This window comes from Ovis aries, chromosome 10, assembly GCF_016772045.2.
Source record: "Ovis aries strain OAR_USU_Benz2616 breed Rambouillet chromosome 10, ARS-UI_Ramb_v3.0, whole genome shotgun sequence".
Lineage (NCBI taxonomy): Eukaryota > Metazoa > Chordata > Mammalia > Artiodactyla > Bovidae > Ovis > Ovis aries.
The window spans coordinates 16,579,701-16,605,149 of NC_056063.1; the positions used below are offsets into that span (position 1 = coordinate 16,579,701).

General features: G+C 43.2%; 1 protein-coding gene across 6 annotated transcripts in view; it reads right to left on the minus strand.

Moving 5' to 3' along the window:
• Window positions 1-1,617: 1,617 nt before the first annotated feature.
• LCP1 (lymphocyte cytosolic protein 1) overlaps window positions 1,618-25,449 on the minus strand; it is a 93,903-nt gene continuing 70,071 nt past the window's right edge. For all 6 annotated transcript variants that reach the window (XM_042254680.2, XM_060394319.1, XM_060394320.1 and 3 more), the window contains 8 exons: window positions 22,930-23,025; window positions 21,213-21,408; window positions 19,038-19,116; window positions 17,459-17,573; window positions 16,274-16,407; window positions 9,088-9,211; window positions 5,644-5,768; window positions 1,618-3,623 (listed from right to left, as the gene is read on the minus strand). In XM_042254680.2, the coding sequence (XP_042110614.1) occupies window positions 3,491-3,623; window positions 5,644-5,768; window positions 9,088-9,211; window positions 16,274-16,407; window positions 17,459-17,573; window positions 19,038-19,116; window positions 21,213-21,408; window positions 22,930-23,025 (1,002 nt within the window). In that variant the 3' untranslated portion in view covers window positions 1,618-3,490. The remainder of the gene's footprint in view (window positions 3,624-5,643; window positions 5,769-9,087; window positions 9,212-16,273; window positions 16,408-17,458; window positions 17,574-19,037; window positions 19,117-21,212; window positions 21,409-22,929; window positions 23,026-25,449) is intronic.

Consider the following 25,449-nt stretch of genomic DNA (forward strand, 5'->3'; position numbering starts at 1 on the left):
TGAGGCAGGTCTCTATTTGCCAACATGGAGCAATCTCAAAGGTATGGTGTGAAGAAAACGCACAGTGTTGTGTATGGTATGCTAACATTTCCAGTAAAAAGCGTGTGTGTGTGTAACAAGAGCACAGAATGTTTCTAAAGGATACAAATTGAGGGATTGGGACAGAGGGAGTGGTGGGCTGATAAACCAGCCCTCAGAGGATAAAAAACCCTATCTGTAGAGTCTGATTGTTTATGTGGTGTAAATACCCTCATCCTGCCCAACTTCAAAATAATATGTTCTGACAACTGGAGCCAACTAGAACCAATATGAGCTGGCTCATAGGGGCGGGAAGGTGGCAGGCGTTCCACTGTAGAGCCTCTGGCACAATTTTACTTTCTGATGTCATACTTGGATAGGCTAAAATGTTAATAATAAACTCTTAAATGTTGAAGGGACTTCCCTGGTGGCCCAGTGGCTAAGACTCCATGTTCCCAATGCAGGGGGCCCATGTTCCACCCTTGGTCGGGGAACTAGATCCCACAGGCTGCAACTAAGAGTCCGCATGCCCCAACTAGAGATCCCATATATGGCAACGAAGACCTGGTGCAGCCAAATAAAGGATTTATCTCAAAAAACTAATCATGAGATTACATGGGTTAAAAAAAGAAATGTCACTAGTGGGATGTCCACCAGAGTGAAAAATAAAAAAAGAAACTAGCATTAAAAGCCTAAAAAAAATCTTTTAAGAAAAATTGTCCTGCTTTGATTGCTGTATTCCATTGCCTTCCAGCCTGCAAGACTCTTCGTTTTCTTCCCTTCATAGTATTCTGCTTACCTGTAGCTGTTCAGTCCCCCTGGTCAGGACCTATCAAGGCTGTCTTACGTACAAAAAGACAACACTTAGCATTAGTAACCTCCCGATATGTAGGGAAGGCCACTACCTTGAATGTGTAGAAGCTGCAGGAATATTAGGCCAGAAAAGAGCCATCTCCAAAGAGTGCTGCTGGAGAAGCCGGGACACACAGCTTAAGCACAAGAGCCCAACTTTCCGGAGGCGGTGTGGGTGAGGGACACCTCGGGAAGTCAGGATGTGACCACGCCAAAGGGCAGCCTACCCGAGGGAGCCAGTTACAGCAGATTCTTCAGCACTCTGAGCACCCTCTGCACGCATCCTTCTGCAGCGTCCCCCCCGCCAGCCCGTGAGAGGCCCAACTAGGGAGGAGACGCCAGGGACCACCAGCCCCAAAGATTCCTCCTCAAATCACTTAGAAGCCCTCTCACACCAATCCCCAAGTCTGGCTTTGGGGCACGAGTGGATTCCATGTGTTTCTGAGAATTTGTGTCTTACCTTTCATTTTGACCTCCTCGTGGTCCGACTCCCGCCAACTTCAGCTTTCAACTGAAATATTTCTCCTTCAGTGGTTTCCTCTGTTGTAAGCCCCTCTCACCCTGCCCTCATCAATTACTCACGGCACCTGTCAGTGGACTTGTTTTTCCTGATCAGTCTCTCTCGATCAGCTGAGCTCAAGGCCTGCCTCACTTACGGAAATATTTCCCAAACCTGGCACATGCGGGGCCTCAGTGCATGTTGGCTGAATGAGTAACAGTACACGCTCATGAAACCGTCAGAAGACGTCCGATATGGGGAACATTTTATTTGGAGAGATCTTGATTGAGCATTATTTTATCTTCATTTTCCATTAAGGCAGTAACATTCCTCCTGGAGGCAGACGGGGGGAGAATCGTCTAGGGGCTACATTAAGTGCAGATTAAGACAAAGCCAACCACTTTGCAATCAGATGCAGCAGAAATACAGATTATATGGGCTGGGAGAAGCCATATCTCGGCTTCCTGAGCCCACTGACAAGGAGCAGACAGGGGCAATGCATTTCAGTCGCTTTGAAAAATGACTAAGTTCCACTACACACCGCCCCTAAAGCAGATACCTCCTCCATGAGCCCTTCCACCATGACAGAAGGGGTCTGGCATCGGTGCCCAATGCTCTGTTGCTATTTAAGCCTTTGGTAAGTTTTCAAGGAAACTGCTCAAGAGCACAGTGTTCCCTGGGTTTTGTTTAGGAATTCTTTAAATATCCAGTAAATTAGCTCTTCATAAAGCGACTGCGCCAGTTCCTAGCCAGCTTGATACCTGGCTAGGTATGTGCATATGTGAGTGTGTTGGTGGGGGTCAGGTTTGGGGTTGAGGTGGGGGCACTGTTCATTGGCACATATAACCCCTGGGCATTTGGGGGTACCAAAAAAGTAAACGTTGATCCTATGGCCCGGCAGGCATCACATGCACTATGATCTAACAGCAAATGAAATCAGAGCAAGGCAGTTCCCAGTCATCGGATATCTAGCCACACTGTAATAACTAGATCTAATGAAAACATTAGTCGCTCAGTCGTGTCCGACTCTTTGCGACCCCATGGACTGTAGCCTGCCAGGCTCCTCTGTCCATGGAATACTCCAGGCAAGAATACTGGACTGGGCTGCTGTTTCCTTCTCCAAGATCTAATACACAGGGCTAACTACACAGAGGCAGCACCTGAGACCAGAAACTTTGTTATGACTCCACACTACCCTCTAGTGGTTTGCTGCTCCATGACACCCTCCTTGAACACTACTTTCCACCAACAGTTAACAATCTATCTGAAGGCACAGCATTTAAGATAGTAGATCTGGTCAGAGCCCAGATCCTAGGGTTAAAAACACAGGGCTTCTCATTGACTGAAAAAATAAAATCTGATGACATCTGGGACCCTAGTTTTGAGAAAATGCTCTGATGATAAGTCTTCGTTCTGGAGATTAGCAGACACAGTTCTAAGAAAATGTTCTGATGATAAGTCTTAGGTCTGGAGGTTACCAGACACTCTTGGGGACCCCAATACAGCCTGATTTGTCAGATGACCCAGAAGGCTCAGAGAGGAGGGTGGCCAGCAGAGGGGAGCCACAGAGAGGGCAGGTTCTGCGGGGGTGGAGAGCAAAGTCACAACAGGTAGACCCAGGTAGAAGGGCAACAGAAAGGAGGCTTGTAACCGAGCAAACGCTGGCCTCCAGAGGCCAGCTTCAGGGCTGGTTTCACGGTTCTCCCCTCCGATGGTTCTCCCCTCCTGGTTCTCACCCCGAACAAGAAGGCAGACAATGTAAGCTGGTTTGAAAGATTATGTCAAAGTGAACTGCACGTGAGACTTCTATACCTGACTACAACGGCAAAGGCAGGAAAGGCGCCTGGGAAGTAAGATCTCTTTTTCTCTACATTTTCAAAGAAGCAATCAATTCAATGATAAAAAAATATTTGTAAGAGACTGGGTCTTTTGCAAAGAATAAAGCACTTTTTGTTAAATACATGAAGGCTACTTGGCTGAACAGATGCACATTTTTTTTTGGAACCGTGTATAATGTCATCGAGTTGAAACTTTGGAATGGCTGCCTCCTCCCGTGTTTCCTGGGAGCGCCGGGCGTGAGCAGCCAGACACCCACGTAGACCCTTCCCCGCCCGCTGGGCCTTACACCCTCTTCATTCCTTTCCCCATGAGGCAAGCGAACACGGTCATGACCATCTTGGGGTTCACTTCCACCAGGTCTTCTGGAAGCGCGTACACTCTCGCTCCAATTTTCCGGGCCATAGAGATGGCGTACCTAAAAGAGAAAAGAGGAGGGATGAGGGGAGCCTGAGCAAGTGTGAAGGGGACCCCTCAGGGTCGGAGTCATTGTCACTCTATATAATATAGACTCTGTGAAAGAAAGTGAAAGTGTGGGTCACTAAGTTGTGTCTGACTCTTTGCAACACTATGGACTATAGCCTGCCAGGCTCCTCTGTCCATGGAATTCTCCAGGCAAGAATTCTGGAATGGGTTCCCATTCCCTTCTCCAGGGGATCTTCCCGGACCCAGGGATCAACCCCGGGTTTTCGGCACTGCAGGCAGATTCTTTACCATCTGAGCCGCCAGCGGAGCCTTCTACACTATCAACTGTCTACTATGCCGAGGCCACTCCTGGTACGGCTGGAGCCAGTCGATCACTGGCTTCCTCTCGAGGTGTGTGCGCAAGTCTTAGCTTGACAAAGCTCCCAACTCCATCAAACTTGCTGTCCAGCCTTGTGATAATTACCAAATGTATCACTTGTCCTTAAAGAGCTTCCTAGCTCCCACCACTTTGGGCGCTTATTTGCTTGGGCTCTACTGTGGTAGAAAAAGAGTGTGTGCTAGGGAAGGACCGCAGACTCCACTTCAGCTACAGAACATTGTTTACAAGGCAGAAAAAAAGAGGAAATGCATCTGTAATACCATGACCCTATCCACCAATTCTTTATTTTTTTAAAAATCTTTTTTGGCTGCAAGGAATATGGGATCTTAGTTCCCTGACCAGGAATCGAACCCACGGCCCCTGCTTTGGAAGCTCAGAGTCTTAACCACTGGACCTCCATGGAATCTCACCCTGCTCCCATTCTTTTCTTCCCCATCCTTTCTTTTCTTGCTTCTTCCATTCTAATTCTCGCCCACATGCATGCGTATTTATTTATGCCACTATAATCGTAGAATAACCAGAGTTTTATATTACACATTTTTCACATTACCATAGCTGCATCAGAATATTTTTGCTCTGTTTATAGTTACAGGAAGATAGTTTTATTAGTTGTAGTCTACTTGCAAATGAGCCCACAGTATTATTATCCGGCAGTTCTTTTATTCTGCTCGTTCGTTATGTAGCAACCTCTTACAATGGCTGCTCCAGAGATTCTTCATTCCACCCAAGGCCCTGTGACTCCCTCCACTCTTCTGAAATAACTTTACTCATACTTCAGTGATCACATTAATTTAAGAGCTCCAGGCAAGAGTATCCCCTTTCTTTCTCCTTGTCCATCTCTCAGTCACTTCCTCTATATTAATGAAGTACAATGAATTCTTCCATTATAAAATATAGAGGAAAAGTTGTTCAAAAATTAGAAAACAGGACTTAAAAAATATGCATGATCTTGCCACCATAGCCATTTTTAGGATTCTATATTTTGGGCTTCCCTGGCGGCTCAGATGGTAAAGAATGTGCCTGGCATGCAGGAGACCCAGGTTCCACCCCCAGGTGGGGAAGATCCCCTGGAGATGGGAACGGATACCCTCTCCAGTAAGAATACTGGAGAATTCCACGGGCAGAGGAACCTGGCGGGCTACAGTCCATAGTGTTGCGAAAGAGTTAGCAACTCCACAACAACAACCCTCACTCTGCGTGTAACGCAAAGAGCAGCTGCTCTCAAACCGGTGACGACTCTGGCCTTGAACCCCACCCCTGTCCAGGTACATCCATGGATATTCACAAATAGGGTGTTTAACTCCACACCCATCATATAGAAACTCTACTCAGGAAACCCCCTACAGACTATGATAAGGAAATTAGTGTTAGGAAATTGTAGGCTTGCTTATCGGTTGGAAGTCAACTGTTTCCCATTTCAATTGTTACCAGTCGTGTTTTTGTCTTGTTCCCTCTCACCCCTGGGGCCTTAAACTGTCACTGCACAGCAGCAAATATAAGGGTGATGGGATGCAGTAAGTCATGAGAAGAAAAAGCCTCAGTAGTGAAACTAAAGTGTCTGCTTGGCGGCATGGGCACTAGACCTCACAGCCACCGGCTCCTTCCCTCCCTGACCTCGGGCTTGTTTACGTACTTCGCATTGTTGAGTTTCTCTTCTTCATTCAGGTTCTCCGTCTTCAGAAGGTCATAGTTAATGGAACCTGGCTGAATGGCATCGATGAGGTCAAGGACCGGCAGACTTGTGCTGATCTTCGGGTCCTGCAAAGAGAGAAAGCGTGGGTTTCATCAATAAGCTCCCAGGTTACTTCTGTTTGGCTCAAGGAAAGTGGGTGGCTCTTTTCATTTTTTGGTTGCTCCATGTGGCATGTTCGCTTATACCTCAGTTGGTAAAGAATCCGCCTGCAATGCAGGAGACTCCAGTCCAATTCCTGGGTTGGGAAGATCTGCTGGAGAAGGGATAGGCTACCCACTCCAGTACTCTTGGGCTTCCCTTGTAGCTCAGCTGGTAAAGAATTGACCTGCAATGTGGGAGACCTGGGTTCGAAAGATCCGCTGGAGAAGGGAAAGGCTACCCACTCCAGTATTCCGGCCTGGAGAATTCCATGGACTGAATAGTCATGGGGTCGCAAAGAGTCAGACAAGACTGAGCGACTTTCACTTTCACTTTCCATGTGCCATGTGGGAGCTTAGTTCCCTGACCAGGGATGGAACGTGTGTCCCCTGCATTGGAAGTGTGGAGACTTAACCACTGGACCACCAAGCAAGTCCCTTCTCTTTCCTTTTAAATAAGAAATATATACGTCCTGGTCTGGGAAATGCCACAGTGTGGCACATGGTGTTTCAAACCAAGTGATGTTTCTCTAGGGGGCATCAGTAGCTTCCTGGTGGCTTACTATGCAGAGGAAACCCATTGTCTGCCAACAGACAGGGAATCTCACCCAGAGCTGTGAATGCAGAAATTCTGCTCTCTCTCTTGGGTACCTGTGAGTACAGACAGGGAGAGGCGACTGCATGTCACTATCTGAGCACAGTCAAGTCTAAGCACCTCATACCTTGAGGGTCCAAATCAGAGTCAATTCTAACCAAGAAACAAGACATGGGACCCCTGCAAGATGCTAGGTCTCCAGCACAGGCCCTCTGCAGAGGTACAAAAATATTTTTAAAAAGATAGGAAAGGTAGAGACTTCCTTGGTCACAGTCCAGTGGTTAAGACTCTTCCAATGAAGGGGGTATGGGTTTGATCCCTGGTTGGGGAACTAAGATCCCACATGCTGCGCAGCATGGCCAAGAAATAAAAATGAATAATAATAATAAAACAATGTAAAAAATAGGACGGGTCCATTTTTACTTATTTCTGGGTAATATAAAGTCGCTCAGTCGTGTCCAACTCTCTGCAACCCCGTTGACTATAGCCCACCAGGCTCCTCTGTCCCTGGAACTCTCCAGGCAAGAATACTGGAGTGGGCTGCCATTTCCTCCTCCATGGGATCTTCCCAACCCAGGGATCGAACCCAGGTCTTCTGCGTTGCAGGTGGACTCGTTACTGTCTGAGCCACCAGGGAAGCCCAGGTAATATAAGACCTACCACAAAGTTAAAATCAATATACATATAACCATACTCTAATTTTCATTATTAGCCAGAGCTTCTATCTCCATAGAATTTTTTGGTGAAGAAGCACAAGGAAAGCAAAATGGAGAGACTGGAGTTTCAGCTTCTTCCCTACTTTCTTCCCACAGTCTTGGGGGGCTGATGGGCAGCGAGACGGTCAGCAGTCGGCAGCGTTCACAGGTGAGGGGGGACCAGGACTGTTTCCACAGTGGCTAATGGCGGGGTGGGCTATGCTCAGTTTTTGAAAGGTTTCACTTAAAATCCCAGTCTGGTTCTCTGTGATGACCTAGAGGGGCAGGACAGGGGGAGGGGAGGGAGGCTCAAGAGGGAGGTGATATATGTATAATTATGGCTCATTCACATTGTTGCACAGCAGAAGCCAACACAACATTGTAAAAATTAAAACAACAACAAAAATAAATCAATAAAAAGAAAAGGAAAAAAAAGCAATGTGGGGCTAATTTGACATTTTCCTTTCGTGTTTTTTTCTTTTCTTTGGACCTATTCTGTAATGACTTGGTGAGAAGACAGAAGAAAATTCACCCTGAGCATCACAAGGAGAAAAAAAACTGACAAACATTCCAAAGAGGAACACCCCAGAAACTGCCAGGTAATGAAAAGGGCTGCGTTCCTGTAAAGTGGCAGCTGTTATCCCAAGAGACGCACTCCTGGGACTGTTTAACCATCGTTTCATAGCCACGGTCACGTGACCTACAGACACACTCTGCTCTAGAACCTCACCTTGCAGTGAAAGGCGCTTTCCCCTCCCTAGTGGACACCACCTGCAATTACTAGCTGTGGCTTCAGGAGCTAAATGAGCCCCAGATTCCTCTTTATACAATCAGGAAAGTAGTGGGACTTCCCTCGTGGATCAGTGGTTAAGACTCCGTGCCTCCGTCACAGGGGGCACAGGTTTGATCTCTGGTCAGGGAACTAAGATCCCACATGCCACGCAAAGTGGTAAAAAAAAAAAAAAAAAAAAAAAAGCAGGGAAATGGTAAAGCTGTCTTCACAATATCTGTGAACAAGAAGGCCCTGGTCCTCAGGGTGCAGTCCATCCTGGGAACACCCTTCTTCACCACCTTCCCTGATCTCTTTCTGGAAAGACTTGTTCATGTCGATCACCAGTCTCTGCTTCGACCGATGCTCAGCTCTTCAGCCCAAATGAATGGGAAGTGGAGGGCAGACAGAGCCAGCTGTGTCCTGTGCGGAGCTCACAGAATCCAGGCACCCCTGGTACAGCCCAGCCCAGAGATACACCCCCTGCCCTTTCTGGGAGGAGAGAGATTTTTACTTTTCTCTTGATTTTGAAGCAGAGGATCCACATCATGACAAACTGCCTCACCCACCCTGTTAATATAACTCTGAAGGGGTCCCTCCCCCAGTCTTGACCTTTAAATCAAGAAAATGTAGTTACGATGGGACGCCGACACTATACTCTGGATCAAGTAAGTGCTCAGGGCCCTTGAGAAAGAATCCAGCTAATGTTTAAAACATGAGATGAGAAATGTAATAAATATAATGCTGTTATTAATAAAAATGGGATTTGGATACAAGTACACAACTGCTTTTTTTCTTAAAAAAAAAAAAGGAAAGAAAGAAAATTCCCCATGGGAGATCTTCTAGCATTTTACATTTCACCCTCATCATGTTAACAGTCTGAACCATGGAGCTGTGCATGCTTAAAAAAATACCATATTTTATATTACTTTGGAAGAACAATGCCTAAAATCCTTTATAAAAAATGACTGGATTTTTAAAATTAATTATTAGGGAGGAAAATGACAAGAAATTTGTCAATGAAACGGCCTATGAACATCAAAACAATAATGGGTCATTCAAGCAAAATCAAAATGGGAGGGGTGCCTCAAAGACCTCATACTGAAGGTCACTCTTGAAGACAGAGTGAAAGCAATAAAGATAAGCATAGAGCTCAGGGGGCCGCGAGCGGGAGACAAAGCACGTTACCTTGAAACTAGAGATGGATGAATTCTTCTCCGCTTCCTTCAATGTTTCATTCACCCAGTTGACAATAGTGTCATCATTGACCTTCTGCCCGCCTCCAATTTCTTCAAGAATATTCAATGTGTACCTGAACAAAACCAAGAATGATTTCTGGAGAAAAGTCACTAAGGAATCCACAATTGTGTCGCACAGGGACCTCTTCTCAATACTCTGCTGCTGCGGCTAGGTCACTTCAGTCATGCCCAACACTGTGCGACCCCACAGACAGCAGCCCACCAGGCTCCTCCGTCCATGGGATTTGCCAGGCAAGAGTACTGGAGTGGGCTGCCATTGCCTCCTCTGTCTCAATACTCTACAATGACCTAAATGGGAAAAGAATCTAAAAGAGACTGGATATATGTATTTGCATAACTGAATCACTTTGCTGTTCAGCAGAAAGTAACACAACATTGTAAGTCAACTACACTCCAATAAAAATGAAAAAAAATAAGAAAAAGAATTCACTATTCACAGAGTTGCCAGTGTAGACGTTTTTATTTTTTATTTTTTCCTGTCACAGAAGATGGCCTGGATACCATTCCAGCTGAGAAACAAAGAATATGTAATAACACTAGTTCCTTTTAGAATAACAAAATAGAACTTTATATGTAGACTGTGATGCAGAGCAAATACCACCGTCATTGTGGGAGGGGAAAGCAGAAGGGAAGCAAGGAAAGAAAAATGAAGCAAAGGCTTTGATGCTTTTCTTAAAGGAACTATGAAAATCAAGGAACAATTCAATGTTAGGCAAGGCCAAGCACATATATTCAGACAAGACTATCCTTCAAAAAGACATATGCACCCCTATGTTCAGAGCAGCACTATTCACAATAGCCAAGACACGGAGACAACCTAAATGTCCACTGATAATGGATAAAGGAGACACACACACACACACACACACACACACACACACACACACGAGGAATATTACTCAACACAAAAAGCATGAAATAATGCCATTTTAAGCAACATGGATGAAACTAGAGGTGATCGTACTAAGTGAAGTAAGCCAGAAAGGGAAAGACAAACACCATGTGATATCACTTGTACGTGGAGTCTAAAATACGACACACATGAACGTATCTACAAAACACAAACAGATTCACAGACACGGAGAATAGACTTCTGTCTATTCTGTCTTCTGTCTATTGCCAAGGGGAAAAGGTGGGGGGGGAAGGGATGTATTGGAAGTATTTGGGGTTAGCAGATACAAACTGTTAATTATAGAATGGATAAACAACAAGGCCCTACTGTATACCACAGAGAACTGTATTCAACATCCTGTGACAAACCACAATGGGAAAAATATGAAAAAGAATGTATAAATATACATATATATATGCATATGCATGTATACCTGAACCACTCTGCTGTACAGCAGAAATTAATACAACATTGTGAATCAGCTATAGGTCAATAAAAAAGGAAAAGCCCAACCAGCTAACATAACAAAGAAAAAACATAAAAGTTTCCCCGGTATAAGAGAGAAGTAGAAATTAATCTCTAGTTAATCTCTAGTTTGAGAGTAAGCACTGCCTTTGAGACCCACGATTATGAGAAGTGTGGTGGTGGGGAACGTTACGATGCTTCACACTCTTAAAATTCCAGGGAGCAGAGAAGACTCACCATTCCCCAAGCTGATCCCTCTCAAAAGGGAAACAGAGAGGCAAGCAGTGAGCAAGTGGGCAGGTCAGCTGGCCTCAGGGTTCAGTCTTGTTAAGGGTGCCGAGGAGGTGGTCAAATTACCCATGAAAGACTAGGGTTTCAGCGTGCGTTGTCCAAACTGAAATTCAAGTCTCCGGCCTGTCTGGAGGGCCTCCCTAATTGAGGTCACCCTCCGCCTGGGGTTTTGCTTACATAACCCATCGGGTGTCTTCCTCCAGTTACTGATTCTGTGGAAAACACCGTCCTTCATGATCTCCCACACGGCTTTCAAGTGTTATCTCTGAAAAAGGAGTAATGACCCACTTTCTTCAGATGAAAGCACTTCCCCATCACTGGCGATGGGGAGGAAAAGAGCTTCTGCAACTTTTCTTTACCAAAAAATAAAATTGAGGCGGTGGTACTTCCCTGGTGGCTCAGTGGTAAAGAATCCGCCTGCCAAAGCAGAAGACATAAGCAATGTGGGTTCAAATCCCTGGGTTGGGAAGATCCTCGGGAGGAGGAAATGGCAACCCAATCCAGTATTCTTGCCTGGAAAATCCCATGGACAGAGGACTCTGGCGGGCCACAGTCCATGGGGTTGCAAAAAGTCAAACTCAACTTGAGAGATTAAGCACGCACTCAGGTACATGTATTGTTGATTCACTTTGCTGTATAGCAGAGCCGTCTATGGGGTCACACAGAGTCGGACACGACTGAAGCGACTTAGCAGCAGCAGCAGCAGCAGCAGAAACTAATACAACTGTAAAGCAATTATACTCCAATAAGGATTGAAGAAGTGAAGTGGCCCCATGAGTCCCAGCTTTAGGCTGGGCCTCATGCAACAGCAGGGGATGGGTGGGATGCGGGGCTGGAGGGGCTGTGATTATGACTTTCGTGCTTTCCTGCCATGGAACTCGTGGTTTATTCATATAACATGTGACCCTGAGGGGCAGACCTAGCTGCTCTCTTTTTCACAGGCCTATCCCCAATTCGCTGTCCGCAGCCTATCTGATGTGGAGAGAATTCCCTCCTTTGCCTGCTGCAGACTCGCGCTCCTTTGCTGGAGTCTACTGCTGCTGTCTGCTGGCAGTCTACTTGCCTCAGGCTTTTGTCTCCAAATTTATACACACGCAATCTGCCAGCTTTCCAATCTGAGACCAATTTCCAGGCTACTGAAGGGGAAAGGGAGGTTTAGGCTCTCATTTGTTTTGAGGGGGAAAAAATGACATGCCATTTATTGTCCAGATAAATGACCAAATTAACACATCTGTGCAAACCAGTGACATAAATTTCAGCTAGAACTGGCTCTAAATTTATTAGATCTGTTAATATGTGGCACACAGAGAAAGAAAAAAATCCCCTTCTGCTGGAATTTACATAATTACCAGTCATTTCATCACCTTCAATAGTAAGGAATTTCTCTGTCCATTTTCTTATAGGAAATTATTATTATTATTTTTTAATCTCTTGATTAAAGATCCCCATGCCACACAGTATGTGGCATCTTAGTTTCCCGACAGGGATCAAATCTTGCCGCAAGCACTGGCAGCTTGGAGTCTTAACCACTGAACCATCAGGGAAGTCTCCACAATTCTTATACAGTAAAGACTCATGAGAAATAGGACTTATTAACCAGGAAGAGACTCAGCTCAAACTAGCCCTTGTTTTATATATATATACATACCAGCCTTAAACTGTGATGTTGGGTCACATTTTTATAAAACTTTCAGAACAAAGATCATATTGCAAGGTGATTTTCAGATATTATGAAATTCAAAATAGAATAGAGTTGGCCTGAGTAGTTTTTTTTAAGTCACTAAAACAAAATATCAAAGATGCTTTCAATAGAGTTGGCCTGAGTATTTTTTTTTAAGTCACTAAAACAAAATATCAAAGATGTTTTCATCTTCAGACCCAAGAGTCAATTTGACTGTGGCAACTAAAAAGACTTCGGTTTTGGTTTTCAAAGCGATCAGTACCAAAAGCCATTCTGTTAAGAATTAAACACACATGGAAAGTAAAATAGCAGGGAGTTCAGAAGGTGTTTCTGAAAATAAACTCCTGACAGAACAGCTGTTAGGAACTTTCGGCAATGTTCTCGATACAGGCAGCGTAACAGGGACTAGAGTTACAGCTGCTTTAGCGCTGGTGATTTCTGTGCCAGAGAAGTCTATGACACCCGCCTTTGATCATTAAAGAGGTCCCGGTTGAAAAAAGGGTAATGGAGCATCATACTTGATAAAGCAAATGTAAATCAGGTAGTGATCAGATTATGATCACTTCTGACCACCCTCCATCACCTGGGAACACCGACATAATTACTCTGAGGACCATAATAAATATTAGGACCTGCAGACGGTGGCCTGGGAATAGAGCTTCTGTGCTCCAGGAAATGACAAACCTTGTCTCTGCCATTACCTTGTTAGATATAATGTAATGTGACATATGGTTTCTGGGGCTTCCTTCCAGATAGAAAAATGAATTAAGTCACTCTAACATAGGCTCTAATTAAGGAATGGAGGACTCCTGCCTGCTCAGGGCTATCTGTATAGGAGGAAAAGAGCAAAGCAGGTAGAAGTGAACTAGTTAATGCTTACAGCTTTGCTATCTAGAATTCTCCCCAGGCTCATGCTTTCGTACCAAAACTTGTTTACTTTTCTCATCATTTATCTTCCATTTCTGTATCTTATTATATTCTACTATTGATTAAATACTTTGTCCACAGAGCTCTCACATTAATCAAATTTTTTATTTGGCTCTAAAAGGTATGCACATGAGTTTGAGTGAACTCCGGGAGACAGTGGAGGACAGGGGAGCCTGGTGTGCTGCAGTCCATGGGGTTGCAAAGACACAACTGAGTGACTGAATGACAGCTAAAAGGTATCTAAAGTTCTCTGTTATAGAAATAGCAGGAAATTCTGCTTCTGGTCATGATGGAATAATAGGAATCAGACTGACCCTTCTGCCTTAAACACATAAAACGCAATGAAAAAATAGGAAATGGTGTTATCTAGACTTTGGACAACAGGAAGCACAAAACAGGGGTCCCTGAGAAGGAAAACGAATGTGTTGAGCCCTAAGATTGTCCCAGCTTATTGCACAGAGAATTCCCAGGCTGCAGTGCAAGGCAAGAGAACTCAAACAAAGCATGACAGTCTCGATGAGCTGACGGGACAGGGTTGAGAACTCAAGGAAGCCACGGTGCTGGAATGCGTGCGGCAGAACAGCAGAGAGAAGAGAGCTGCCTAGAGAGCAGAGTCATCTAGAATAAAAGCTCCGGAGATCTTCAGAAGTTCTGCCTCGAGTGCTTAGCAGAGTGCGACTTGGTACATGCATTTGAGCAAATTACACTGAGGCTGGGAAAAGAACTTGCAGAAATGAATGGGCAGAGCAATCCTTGGAGTTCACACAAGCGTGGGATACATCTGGCTCCCACCAGTCAGAGTAGACAAATCTCATGATATATGGAGCATCAAGTAAAGTACTCAGATGAGATTATCTCAGTATTGAGAAACAAAATTAGCTTGAGATTAATTAAGATTTTAAGTAAGCCCCCAAAGGATCAAATTGGGTTTAAGTAACGTAACTGCATCCCACCAGTCCATCCTAAAGGAGATCAGTCCTGGGCGTTCATTGGAAGGACTGATGTTGAAGCTGAAACTCCAATACTTTGGCCACCTGATGTGAAGAGGTGACTCATTTGAAAAGACCCTGATGCTGGGAAAGATTGAGGGCAGGAGAAAGGGACAACAGAGGATGAGATGGTTGGATGGCATCACCGACTCAATGGATATGGATTTGGGTGGAGTCTGGGAGCTGGTGATGGACAGGGAGGGCTGGTGTGCTGTGGTTCGTAGGGTCGCAAAGAGTTGGACACAACTGAGCGACTTCACTTTCTTTAAAGGAATACAGAAATATCTAGCAAACGGCAAGGTAAAATTCACAATGCCTTACATACAGTGAAAAATCAGTAGGCATTCCAGGAAGCAAGAAAGTATGAGCCATAGTGAAGTTAAAAATCAATTAACAGAAATAGCAGTTATTGTACTTATAGTCTATAGCTCAAGAAGGTTAAGGAAGGAGATATAGGAGATGTCAAAAAGCCCTAAATCAAGTTTCTATACATGAAAACTACAAAGTCTAAAATGAAACACATATACACCAAACGGAATTAATGGCAGACGTTGTAGAAGAGTAGCGAATTTAAGACAAGGCAATAGAAATTATCCCAAATGAAACAGAGAAGAAAAAATGAAACATAAAGGAAAAAGATGATCTGAGCATCAGTGAATTCTGGGACAACTTCAATGATCAAATACTCAAGAGTCCTGAAAAACTAGGATGGGTACAGGAGTCAAATTCGAATAAATAAAGGCCAACGTTTTCCCAAATTTGATGAAAATTATAAACCCACAGATGCAAGAAGCTGAACAAATCTCAAGTGCAAGAAACACCAAAGTACATCATATCAAACTACTTAAAACCAGTGATTAAGAGACAATCTTGAAAGAAGCCAGAAGAGAAAAGACATGACCTACAGAGGAACAATGGAGAAGTTAATGGCAACCCACTCCAGTATTCTTGCCTGGAGACCTCCATGGTCAGAGGGGCCTGGCAGGCCATGGCCCAGAGGGTCGAAAATAGTCAGACTTAGCACTGAGGAACAAAGATAAGAAATACAATAGGTTTACCACTGGAAACAATGCAAGCTAGAAGACAGTGAACACTACCTTCAGGATAATGAAAGTGAAAACTATCAACCTAGAATTCTATACTCAGATGAAATACCTTGCAAAAATGAAATAAAGACTTTATCAGAAATATAGAAGCTAAAATAATTCCTTGGCAACAGATCTGCACCACTAGAAATATTTCAAGTAGAAGGCAAATGGTATCAGATAGAAATCTGGATCTATACCATGAAAAGAAAAGCACCCGAAATGACAGAAATGTAGGTAAATATAGCATATTTCCCCCCTTATTTTGAAAGTCCCTTTAAAGGATAAGCGACTGTATTTACATCAATCAGTTAAAAGTTAGAGGATGGGGGAAAAAACGTATCATGCTAAAACTAATCAAGAAGCTGTATCACTATCTGGAAAAATAGCTTTTAGAGAAAAAGAGTGTTATCAGGCATTGAGGGTCACGCCACATGAAAAAGGGTGACTCATAAAGAAAACATAACCTAAAATACTGATGAACTTGACAACAGAATTTCAAAGTACCTGAAACAAAACTGATAGAAACGAAAGAAAAAACAAACAAAAAAAAACAAGACATGCCCAGCAACCCCCCACAACATTCCTTTGGGTTTCAGCTTAGCTTAAAATATAGTTTTACTGGATTAAATCACATTCCTGAAATTTGCCAGTACTTTTCTAGATTAAAAAATACATTCAATCAAACCAATATTGTAAAGCAATCATCAATTAATTAAAAATAAATATAATTTTAAAAATAAAGAATATGTTCAACAAAATGCCATTTCCCTGAGCTGTGTTACCTTCTCATTAACTGCCAGACCAAGGCCAACGTTAGGGTGCGGTTTCCTTCATTGAGATCTTGTCCACCAATGCCAACCAGGGAGAACTTTGCCTGATTCTTCCCCAGTTCCACTGCATAGTTACAATTCTCAAGCTGTCAATGAGCAGGAAAGGAAACAATCTAATGTCATCATCTCTTTGATGATAAATACCAGAGGAAGTAAGATGATAAAAATAGACACAAAATGAAATAATAAGGTCAGACTGAATAATCTCTCAAGTCTCTAATTCTGCAGTTCTAGGATTCTAAATTAGTCAAATAATTTTCCATCTTTTTAAAAAAAATTAATTTGGCTGCACCAGGTCTCAGTTGCCGCATGCAGGATCTGGTTTCCCAACCAGGATTGAAACCCCAGACCCCCTGCAATGGGAGGTTGGAGTCTTAACCACTGGACCAGCAGGAAAGTCTTATTTATTTATTTCCACCTTTTCTTAAACAGTGCCCCTCACTCTCATCAAAAGAACAAAAAATATTCATAGTGTACCAGGTGTAAAGCCAAAATGAGTTATTATGATGACCATTTTCACAGCTCTACCCCATGACATAACTAGAAAGCCATACTAAATAACCTGTCTAAAATATCCCTAAAATAGTTGAATTTGTAGAGACTGACCTGGAAAATCCAGATCCTGTAAGCACACAGTGGACTGACATATGTGGGATGGGTGTTGCCGTGGCTACGATTCATGGATTACTGGGTCGCAGGGACGATAAATGGTGGGAAATGTTCGTGCCACCCCCGTGGTTGGGGCTGCTTTTACAAAACAATGTGTTCTCACGAGACATACTATTTGTACATGTCAAACTGTGAGCACAGGTTTCGATCCTTTAGAAAATTAGAATGAGGATCTTGCTGGAGGGAAAGGCACCCCGCAGCGCTGCTTGCTCTAATTATCTTAATTAGAATTTTTACATCATGACGCGTAAAGACATCTAACATGGGATTATAAATAAGCAATCAACTGAAATAATGAACTCCCTTTAATAAAAACCACTCAGGTTTCTGATTGCTGTACTCTTAAGTTAATTCCTGGATAAGTATTTCTTATCTGAGCTTGGCTTCCTGATCAAAGTATTCACACAGTGCTCTTGTGGGCTTAGGACTTCACTTGACAACCAGACCCTCACAAGAGCCATCATTTACCTTCTTCATGTTCCCCCCCAGTTTGGGGTATGGTGGTTTGTTCACTCTGTTCCAATCAACAGGGACTTTAATCTTTTCATAGAGCTGGAAGATGACCAGGGCATCTGATAAGTCACTGAATAAAAACAAACACAAAAGAATTCTCAGATACCCAACATTTATGAAGGGCCAGGAGCGGGCCCCGCAATTCTTTACACATTAGTTCAAGTAACGTTCCCAGGAACTCGGCCACACTGGGATCAGTCACTTCATCTTTAGAGGGGAAGAAATTCTGACTCAGAGAAAGGGAGGGAGTTTCCTAGAAGTGTCCTCCAGGTGTGACCACTAATGCCTCTTCAGCAGAAACACAGATTCTCCAGAAAAACAAACAGCTCCAACAAGTGGCATTGGAGACACGCCTACAAACTGAACATTCACTCTGTGGCCTGCTTGTGAGCAGATCTTGGGTAGATCTGTCATAGAGTCGATTTGTTCTTTTGCTGCTGGATTATGGTTTTTGTACAGTAGGTCCCCAACACATGAACCTTCAAGTTGCAAACTTTCAAACACTCGAATGTATGTTTGCATGTCCAATCACAGAAGTTAGGGCACATGGCTGGCATACACTGTCATGTGCCTGCACCCTCTACAAGTGGCTATGTTTCTGCATACTTTACGGTACAGGTTTCCCTGGTGGCTCAGACGGTAGAGCGTCTGTCTAGAATGCGGGAGACCCGGGTTTGAGCCCTGGGTTGGGAAGATCCCCTGGAGAAGGAAATGGCAATCCACTCCAGTACTCTTGCCTGGAGAATCCCATGGACAGAGGAGCCTGGTAGGCTACAGTCTATGGGGTCACAAAGAGTCGGACACGACTGAGCGATTTCACTTCACTTTCCCTGGTGGCTCAGCGGAAAAGAATCCACCTGCCAAATGCAGGAGATGTGGGTTTGATCCCTGCGTTGGGAAGATCCTCTGGAGAAAGAAATGGCAACCCACTCCAGTATTCTTGCCTGTGAAATTCCATGGACAGAGGAGCCTGGCAGGCTACAGTCCATGGGGTCACAAAGAGTCGGACACAACTGAGCGACTGAACATGCTCGTAGGATGCACATATAGAGTACAGTATCTTTATTTCTTGCCTGCCCACTTGATGCCAGCCCCTGGGTGCCAGCTGTTGTACTGTACAATACTTTCCAAAGTGCTGTAAGATTAAAAATGTTTTTATTTTTGTGTTTGTTTTTAACATATTATTTGTGCGGAAAGTATTATAAACCTATTACAGTACAGTACTATATAGCCGATTGCGTTAGTTGGTTACCTAGGCTAACTTTGTTGGACTTTTGAATAGAATGGACTTATGGACACCCTCTCCAAATGGAACTCATTCATATGTAGGGGACTTACTGTACTAAATACATAGCAAGGTTGGTGTATGGAAGTGAGTTTTTCAACACCTGCTGCTCAATTCGGCGTTTCCCCACTTCTCACTGAGGTGCACACATTTTTCGAACAGAACTGCACACCAGTGATATTTGAAATCTTGGGCATCTTCACAGGTCTTGGTACCTCATATTCAGGAAGAGGCCCTCAATATTCTTACCTGTACAGATGATTGACTCGCGGGTTTACACCCAAGGAGTTCATCCAGTTCCTAAACGTCCGCTCTTCTCTTGTCTCACCTAAATGAATGAAGACTAGTTATCTTTCAGGCACCAAGAAAATATGCTTTTTTTATGATCAAAGTTTCACTAAAGCAGCTGTCACAAACACTGAAAGTAGAATTAAAAAATATAAAAACCCTAACGGATTTGAATGAGGGTTGCTATTCTGCATTAACTGTTTTTCCAATTCAATTCAATGAGAACAGCATCTATTATTATCAACAGCGTACAAGAGCCCATGCGGGTAAACTGTTCAGGGTTGTCCCTCAAAGGCTTACATTCTTTCTGGAAGAAAATGTGTTTTGAGAATCAAAGAGGGATCATGCAAGCTAGAGGGCTACCATATGAGGTGGATATTTATATCTGAGTTGAGATAAAGGAGAGAATTGTACAGGCTACATTTGGAGGCAGTGCAGTTTGAGCTCTGCCTTAGAGGGCTAGTAAAATCTAGATGGTAAAGAGGAAATAGGAGGCAATTTCAGGGGACAAGTAAGGAGGACGGGGTAGGAGATTATGTAAATATGAACACAAGGGAACAACAAGACAAGGTCTGTTAGAAACTGACTTTCCAGATATCTGTGTAGTACGGTCCACACCAATAAGGCTGTTTAGTGGCTGGAACCAGAATCGGGGATCTCTGGATGTCAGGTAGCAGATTTTGGTTGATATATTAGACAACAACAGTCATTATGGGTTATTTTTTAATTACTATAATAAATTCTCGAGCAAGGCAGAGTTATAATGAAAGCAGTACTATGATGTGTTTGGCAGCAGTGTGCAGAATTACTGAAAGGCAATATGCATTTAAATTAAACACACAGAGGGGAGAGTGTTTGACACCAGCACATGGGCACATTCAAGCGCTTGACGGATGGAGGGCTAGGCCCCTACAACCTATTGAAACAGTTGGTGTATGATTTAATAAGAGTCCAGAAGAGCAGAAAGGAAAAATAACAATCTAAAAGTCATTCTGTGGGAAGGATTTTTAGTATTTGCTGATTCAAGAGATTTAGGGGTGAAGGAGAGGAAGATACCAAAGGGGAACCCAGGATTTTGGTGACTGAAGAGAGAAAAATGTGGTATGATTCATGGAAATGGAGAATTTCTAAAGGAGAGTGGATGGGATGGGAGGTTGGGGGATGGGCAGAGAGGCAATGCAGGAGGGGGGAAATGATCAATTCTGCTTTTCATATTGATAATTCTGATCAATATGCTGAATTTCAAGCAACAGTGATGGACCCAAATGTAGATGATCTGGAAGCAGCTGGAAATGGGTGATGAGAGGGCTTGGCTACAAACTTGGTAGTCAACAGAATGCATGGGCCCCTGACCACCGTACACGAAAGGCATACAAATGCAGAGTGATGGAACATGGATTGACTTGGCATTTCCAGCTGGAGTAAAGCATTGTAGAAAAGGATTAACCAATTCTTTAAAAGGTAGATTTCCTTTCTTTGGCGATATTCACTTATTATTATTTTTGTATTGATTTTTCTATCTCAATATTGGGACTCATTCACAATGGGAAAAAAAGAGAGAAACATCTCTGGCAACTTCACCTATTAGAACCGGACTAAAAGCTATGTGACTTTTGTCTAGGTTTAGGGCATTAACCCCCTAAATATAACTGTCATGGATTTTGCCTCAAAATATTACTCCATGACCCCCATTACCCAAATCAGAGACAAAACAAAAACCTCAGTAAGCACCTCTTAGCATAAGTTAAATATCATTTTTAGATGACAAGTGGCTGCAATTTCTTGCCTCTAGGAATTAACACTCAGTCCATTATGTACATAAATTAGGCTTTTGGAACTCAGGATTTATTTCATCCAATAATTAAATGCACTGTCTTCCCTAAAACATTTAATTCTGATAATGGATGAAGCCCATGTATAATGGATGCGATAGAATGGTAGTTGATTATTCCTCCTTGGCTGTAATTGACTTGATTAATCTATTTATTCTCTTTGTTAGGTACCAGAGAATGGATGACTTGTTTGCAAATCTCCCACGTGAGGGGCTTATGTTTGCTTAGGAGGTGATTCTGAATTACTCTTGAATTAGAACTGTGACTGCTTCTCAGAACATTTACGCAACTGGTTTCCAGTTACCTTCCAGAGCCCCCCAGTCGATGTCCTGGTTCTCAGGCTTGTGCAGGGCAGGGTATTTGTTAAAGAGGTTGGCAATAAAAGCCAAGTTCAGCTTGGGGTTCCCTCGGACAACGTCTGTGGCCGTGACAAACTGGCGGCAGCCCAGCCTCTCCGCCTGCTGTAGCATGCATTCTGCCCTCTGGATGTCGTCCTTCTCCTGCGGTGGAAGAGGACACCCATCTCAAGGCTGGGCCAGAGCTTCTCCGGGCACAAAGCAGACATGGGCAACATGAAAAGCAGACGGGCATCTTACCGAAACCCTCCGTGTTCAACCTCAGGTAGATACCTAATAACAGCAAAGCACTCCTCCTATTTGCCTGGACCCAAATCAGAAGGGGGCTTCCCTGGTGGCTCAGACAGTAAATAATCTGCCTGCAGTGTGGGAGACTCAGGTTCTATCCCTGGGTCGGGAAGATGCTACAGAAGAGACTGGCTACATACTCTAGTATCTTCCCATGGACAGAGGAGCCTGGTGGGCTACAGTTCATGGGTCACAAAGATTCAGACATGACTGAGTGATTAACACACTTACACACACACAAATCAGAGTTTCAAGTAAGAGGAATATCTACTTAATTAATCGAGTCCTCCTATCTTTATACAGGGCAGGACCGTTTCAGATGAATGGTTGTCTCGTTTTTAAAGAGATGCAGTAGATTCTACAATTTTATCATTTAAGTTGATCTTAATTATTTTCAACCACTAGGCTTTCTTTTTATTATCTTCTGGCACAGCAGCAGCAGTAGTAGTATTAGTCACTCAGTCGTGTCCGACTCTTTGAAACCCCACTGTAGCCCATCAGGCTCCTCTGTCCATGGGATTCTCCAGGCAAGAATACTGGAGTGGGTAGCCGTTCCCTTCTCCAGGCAATTTTCTTGTACAGACTTCACAAAAAGGTCATTTATTAAATAATAAATTACAGTTATTTTTAGTTCATTAAAAATATTTACAACTGCAAACAAGAGCTTCTGATTAGTTTAACTTCTTTACCCACATTCAGCTAGTGTACCTGCAACTCTGACAAGATAAAATTTAACCTACATAGTATCACTGATAAATATATAATACCAATTTGGCCTTGCAGACTTCAGATTGAACATCACTCCTTAACATATTAAAAGTCTATTCAAACAGGACTAGAGAATTTCTAGTCATTTATAAGCAGACTCTTAATAGAAGACTTAAGCTTTGTTGAAATACAGTTCACTGCCTTTTAATGCTCTTAAAAGTCTATGAAAGCACTAATTTTCAGACAACTAGAACTTACTAAAACTGGAATTATCTCTTAAAATGATGCTTTACTAGTTAATACTATAGATTATATATTTCAGATACTTTACTTCTCATTCAGGAATGAGTTTTTTCTTTCAAATTTCTTTTAAAAAATATTTATTTTTTGGCCAAGTTAGGTCCTGGTTGTGGTACGTAGGAACTACACTGTGTGATTCAGGATCTTTTGTTGCAATGCATGGACTCCACTCCTCTTGCTTAATGTTTATTTCCAGATTCAATTTTCCACAATTACTGCCCCAAACTGTTAACAGTTTTTAAAAATTTAACAGGGCTCTAAGCAGAGATGTCCACTCACGGACCTCTGGAGCCAGCATCCTGCAGGGCAATGGAACCGCCAATGCAGGGGAATAATGGCATCGACACACAACTTGGGGTGTGGACTTACCCTCAGTCCTGACATGTCAATAACAACAGCAGGAATACCTTCTTCATCTCCTTTTGGAGCCACCTGTTCAAGCAGGTGGTAATAAGCTTTCGAGTCCTGTGAGAATTGAGGAAATTACAATTACAAGATGGCATAGCTAATTACACACTTAGCACAACAATAATTTCCCCAAAGCAAACATATTTCATTTCTTACCCAACTATCAGTCAAGAATGCAAATTAATTAACAAAGCTGGGAACATTCACTAATTTTAATTTTCCACTTGTCCTTTACATATTATATTTATTTGCCTTTCTCTTTAAAAGAAATATAATAGTTAAAAATACAGGACATACATAAAAGGCAACCCAAAGAAGCAAATACTATTCTGCTGCCTTCAGGGGAGAAAATAATTTATTTACATGTATTAAATTATATACAGGAAAATATATATACCTTTATATTGCTGTAGAAGTCAGTCAGCTAAGGTTTAATTTTAAAAAAAAGTGACAGAAAAAGGAAGCAGAAGTTTAAAGCAGAGTTTAAAAATACATTTAAATGGACAATCAGCAAGAGAAAAAGATTTCAAAGACAAAAAATTGAAGCACTCACAAGCAGTCTTTATGCCAAAGGAGAAATATTAAGTGCACTTAATATTGATCAACAAGCTAGAAAAAGTGGTTAAATTTAGTTATCTCAGAGAGGATATAGATATTGAATTCTTATGTTTTCTTAGGTTCTGGAAATAAGTTTATTGACAAGAAATTTTCCGAATCACAGCCAAAGTGTCTCATTCAATGAAAGCATACAAATTTTCAGGTAATTTGTTATTTAAATCGCTGACATCTCTCCGTTTGTTTTTTAAAACTGGCTAGAGCCTGAGGAAACCAGAGGTACGCTCACCCTTGTGACCTTAGAAAGATGAGAAGAGACTGCCAGGCACAGATGCTGCATCCGGGAACCAGACTCACATCTCTTCTTCCTACCCTCCCCTTCTCTTACTTTCTGCTATAGCTCTTTCAAAGTCAGTGAGAGTTCCGCGCAGCTGTTTCATTGCTTAGTCCCTAAGCTGTGTCCTACCCTCGAAACCCCATGGACTGTAGCCCACCAGGCTCCTCCGTCCTTGGGATTCTCCAGGCAAGAATACTGGAGTGGGTTGCCATTTCCTTCTCCAGGGGATCTTCCTGACCCAGGGAGCGAACCCGGGTCTCCCGCATTGGCAGGCGGGTTCTTTACCATCTGAGCCACCAGGCAGATGTTAGGCATGAATAAAATTTGCATGTCACGTGCCACATCTGTTTAGCTTTGCTAAGAGTCATCTGACTCCATGGGACTCTAAGAAACCTGCTTCACTCACTCTGTGTTGGGTGTTTTCCCCTCCGTTGCTGACTTGCTGTGATTTAAAGGCATCCCCTAAAGTTGCCAGACGTTGACTTATACGTCTCAGCACTGACCTCGGTGGTGCTACAGCTGCTCCTGGGGAACAGCCATGACCCCAGTGCCTGTGCTCAGCCTGCCAGCTCCCGTCTCATGTTCTAAAGAACACGGCCTTTCAGGCACAGGAAATCAGGTACATTCATGGCTCAGACTAAGCATCCTAATTTCGTCTGAAAAGTGTGGCTGAAATCATGGCCACGTCTAACTGTTGAGTGCAGAGGGAGATAACGCTGTCCAACTGCTGTCAAATTCTAGGCTGGCTGCTCGTGCCAGAAGAATGTGCCTAACCAATGAACCTGCATAGTTAGGAAAAACAAACGGCATTATTAGCTGATGTCCTAAGGAATGAGGGACTTTCCATCTAGAAGCTTTGCTCGAACTGGTACTGTGCCTGGCAGACCCTGAATTCTAAAAGCCAGAGAAAGAGGGAAACTGTCACTCAAGAATTAAAAGCTGGAGTTGACTCTCGGTGAGTCATGTGACCTTTCCTCTGACTCTTCCTCTTCGGAGAAAATGTCTTTATTTTTAACTTTTGAGAAAGTGGAAGACTGAATTATTTTCCTCACGTTGCACACCAGCATCTCATCCCATTTCCTACTGGGGACTGACATTCCTTCCTGCTCCTTAAGCTCTTTCTATCTGGATATATCCGTCATCAATGCCAACAAGCTGGTCCTTTCACCCTGACATGGTCACCAACTTGCAAACCACGAAGCATGTTTCCTTAGCTTTTCAACCTTTGGATCCCTGTTGTAGGACTAATTGTGTCTTCTACATTTTCTGGGGTTAATTCTCATTGCAGATGGTTTCCAGAATCATTATCTTTACAGTATCACTCTGGTTGCTACAAATGCAAAGCTTTCAAGAAGTTTACAAATTGTTTTTAGAGGACCACTGTGTATGGTGGTCAAGGACCGTGGAGATCAACTGTGCAACTGGAGCCCGGGCCCCATTCTCCAACTCTGTAGACTTGAACAAGCTCCTTATATTCTGTTTACCTTGGTTTCCTTACCTGCAAAATGAGGAAAGAATAACCCTTATCTCAAAGACATGTTGTGAGGATTAGCGGAGTTGATACATGCATAAGGCAGTTAGAACAGTAC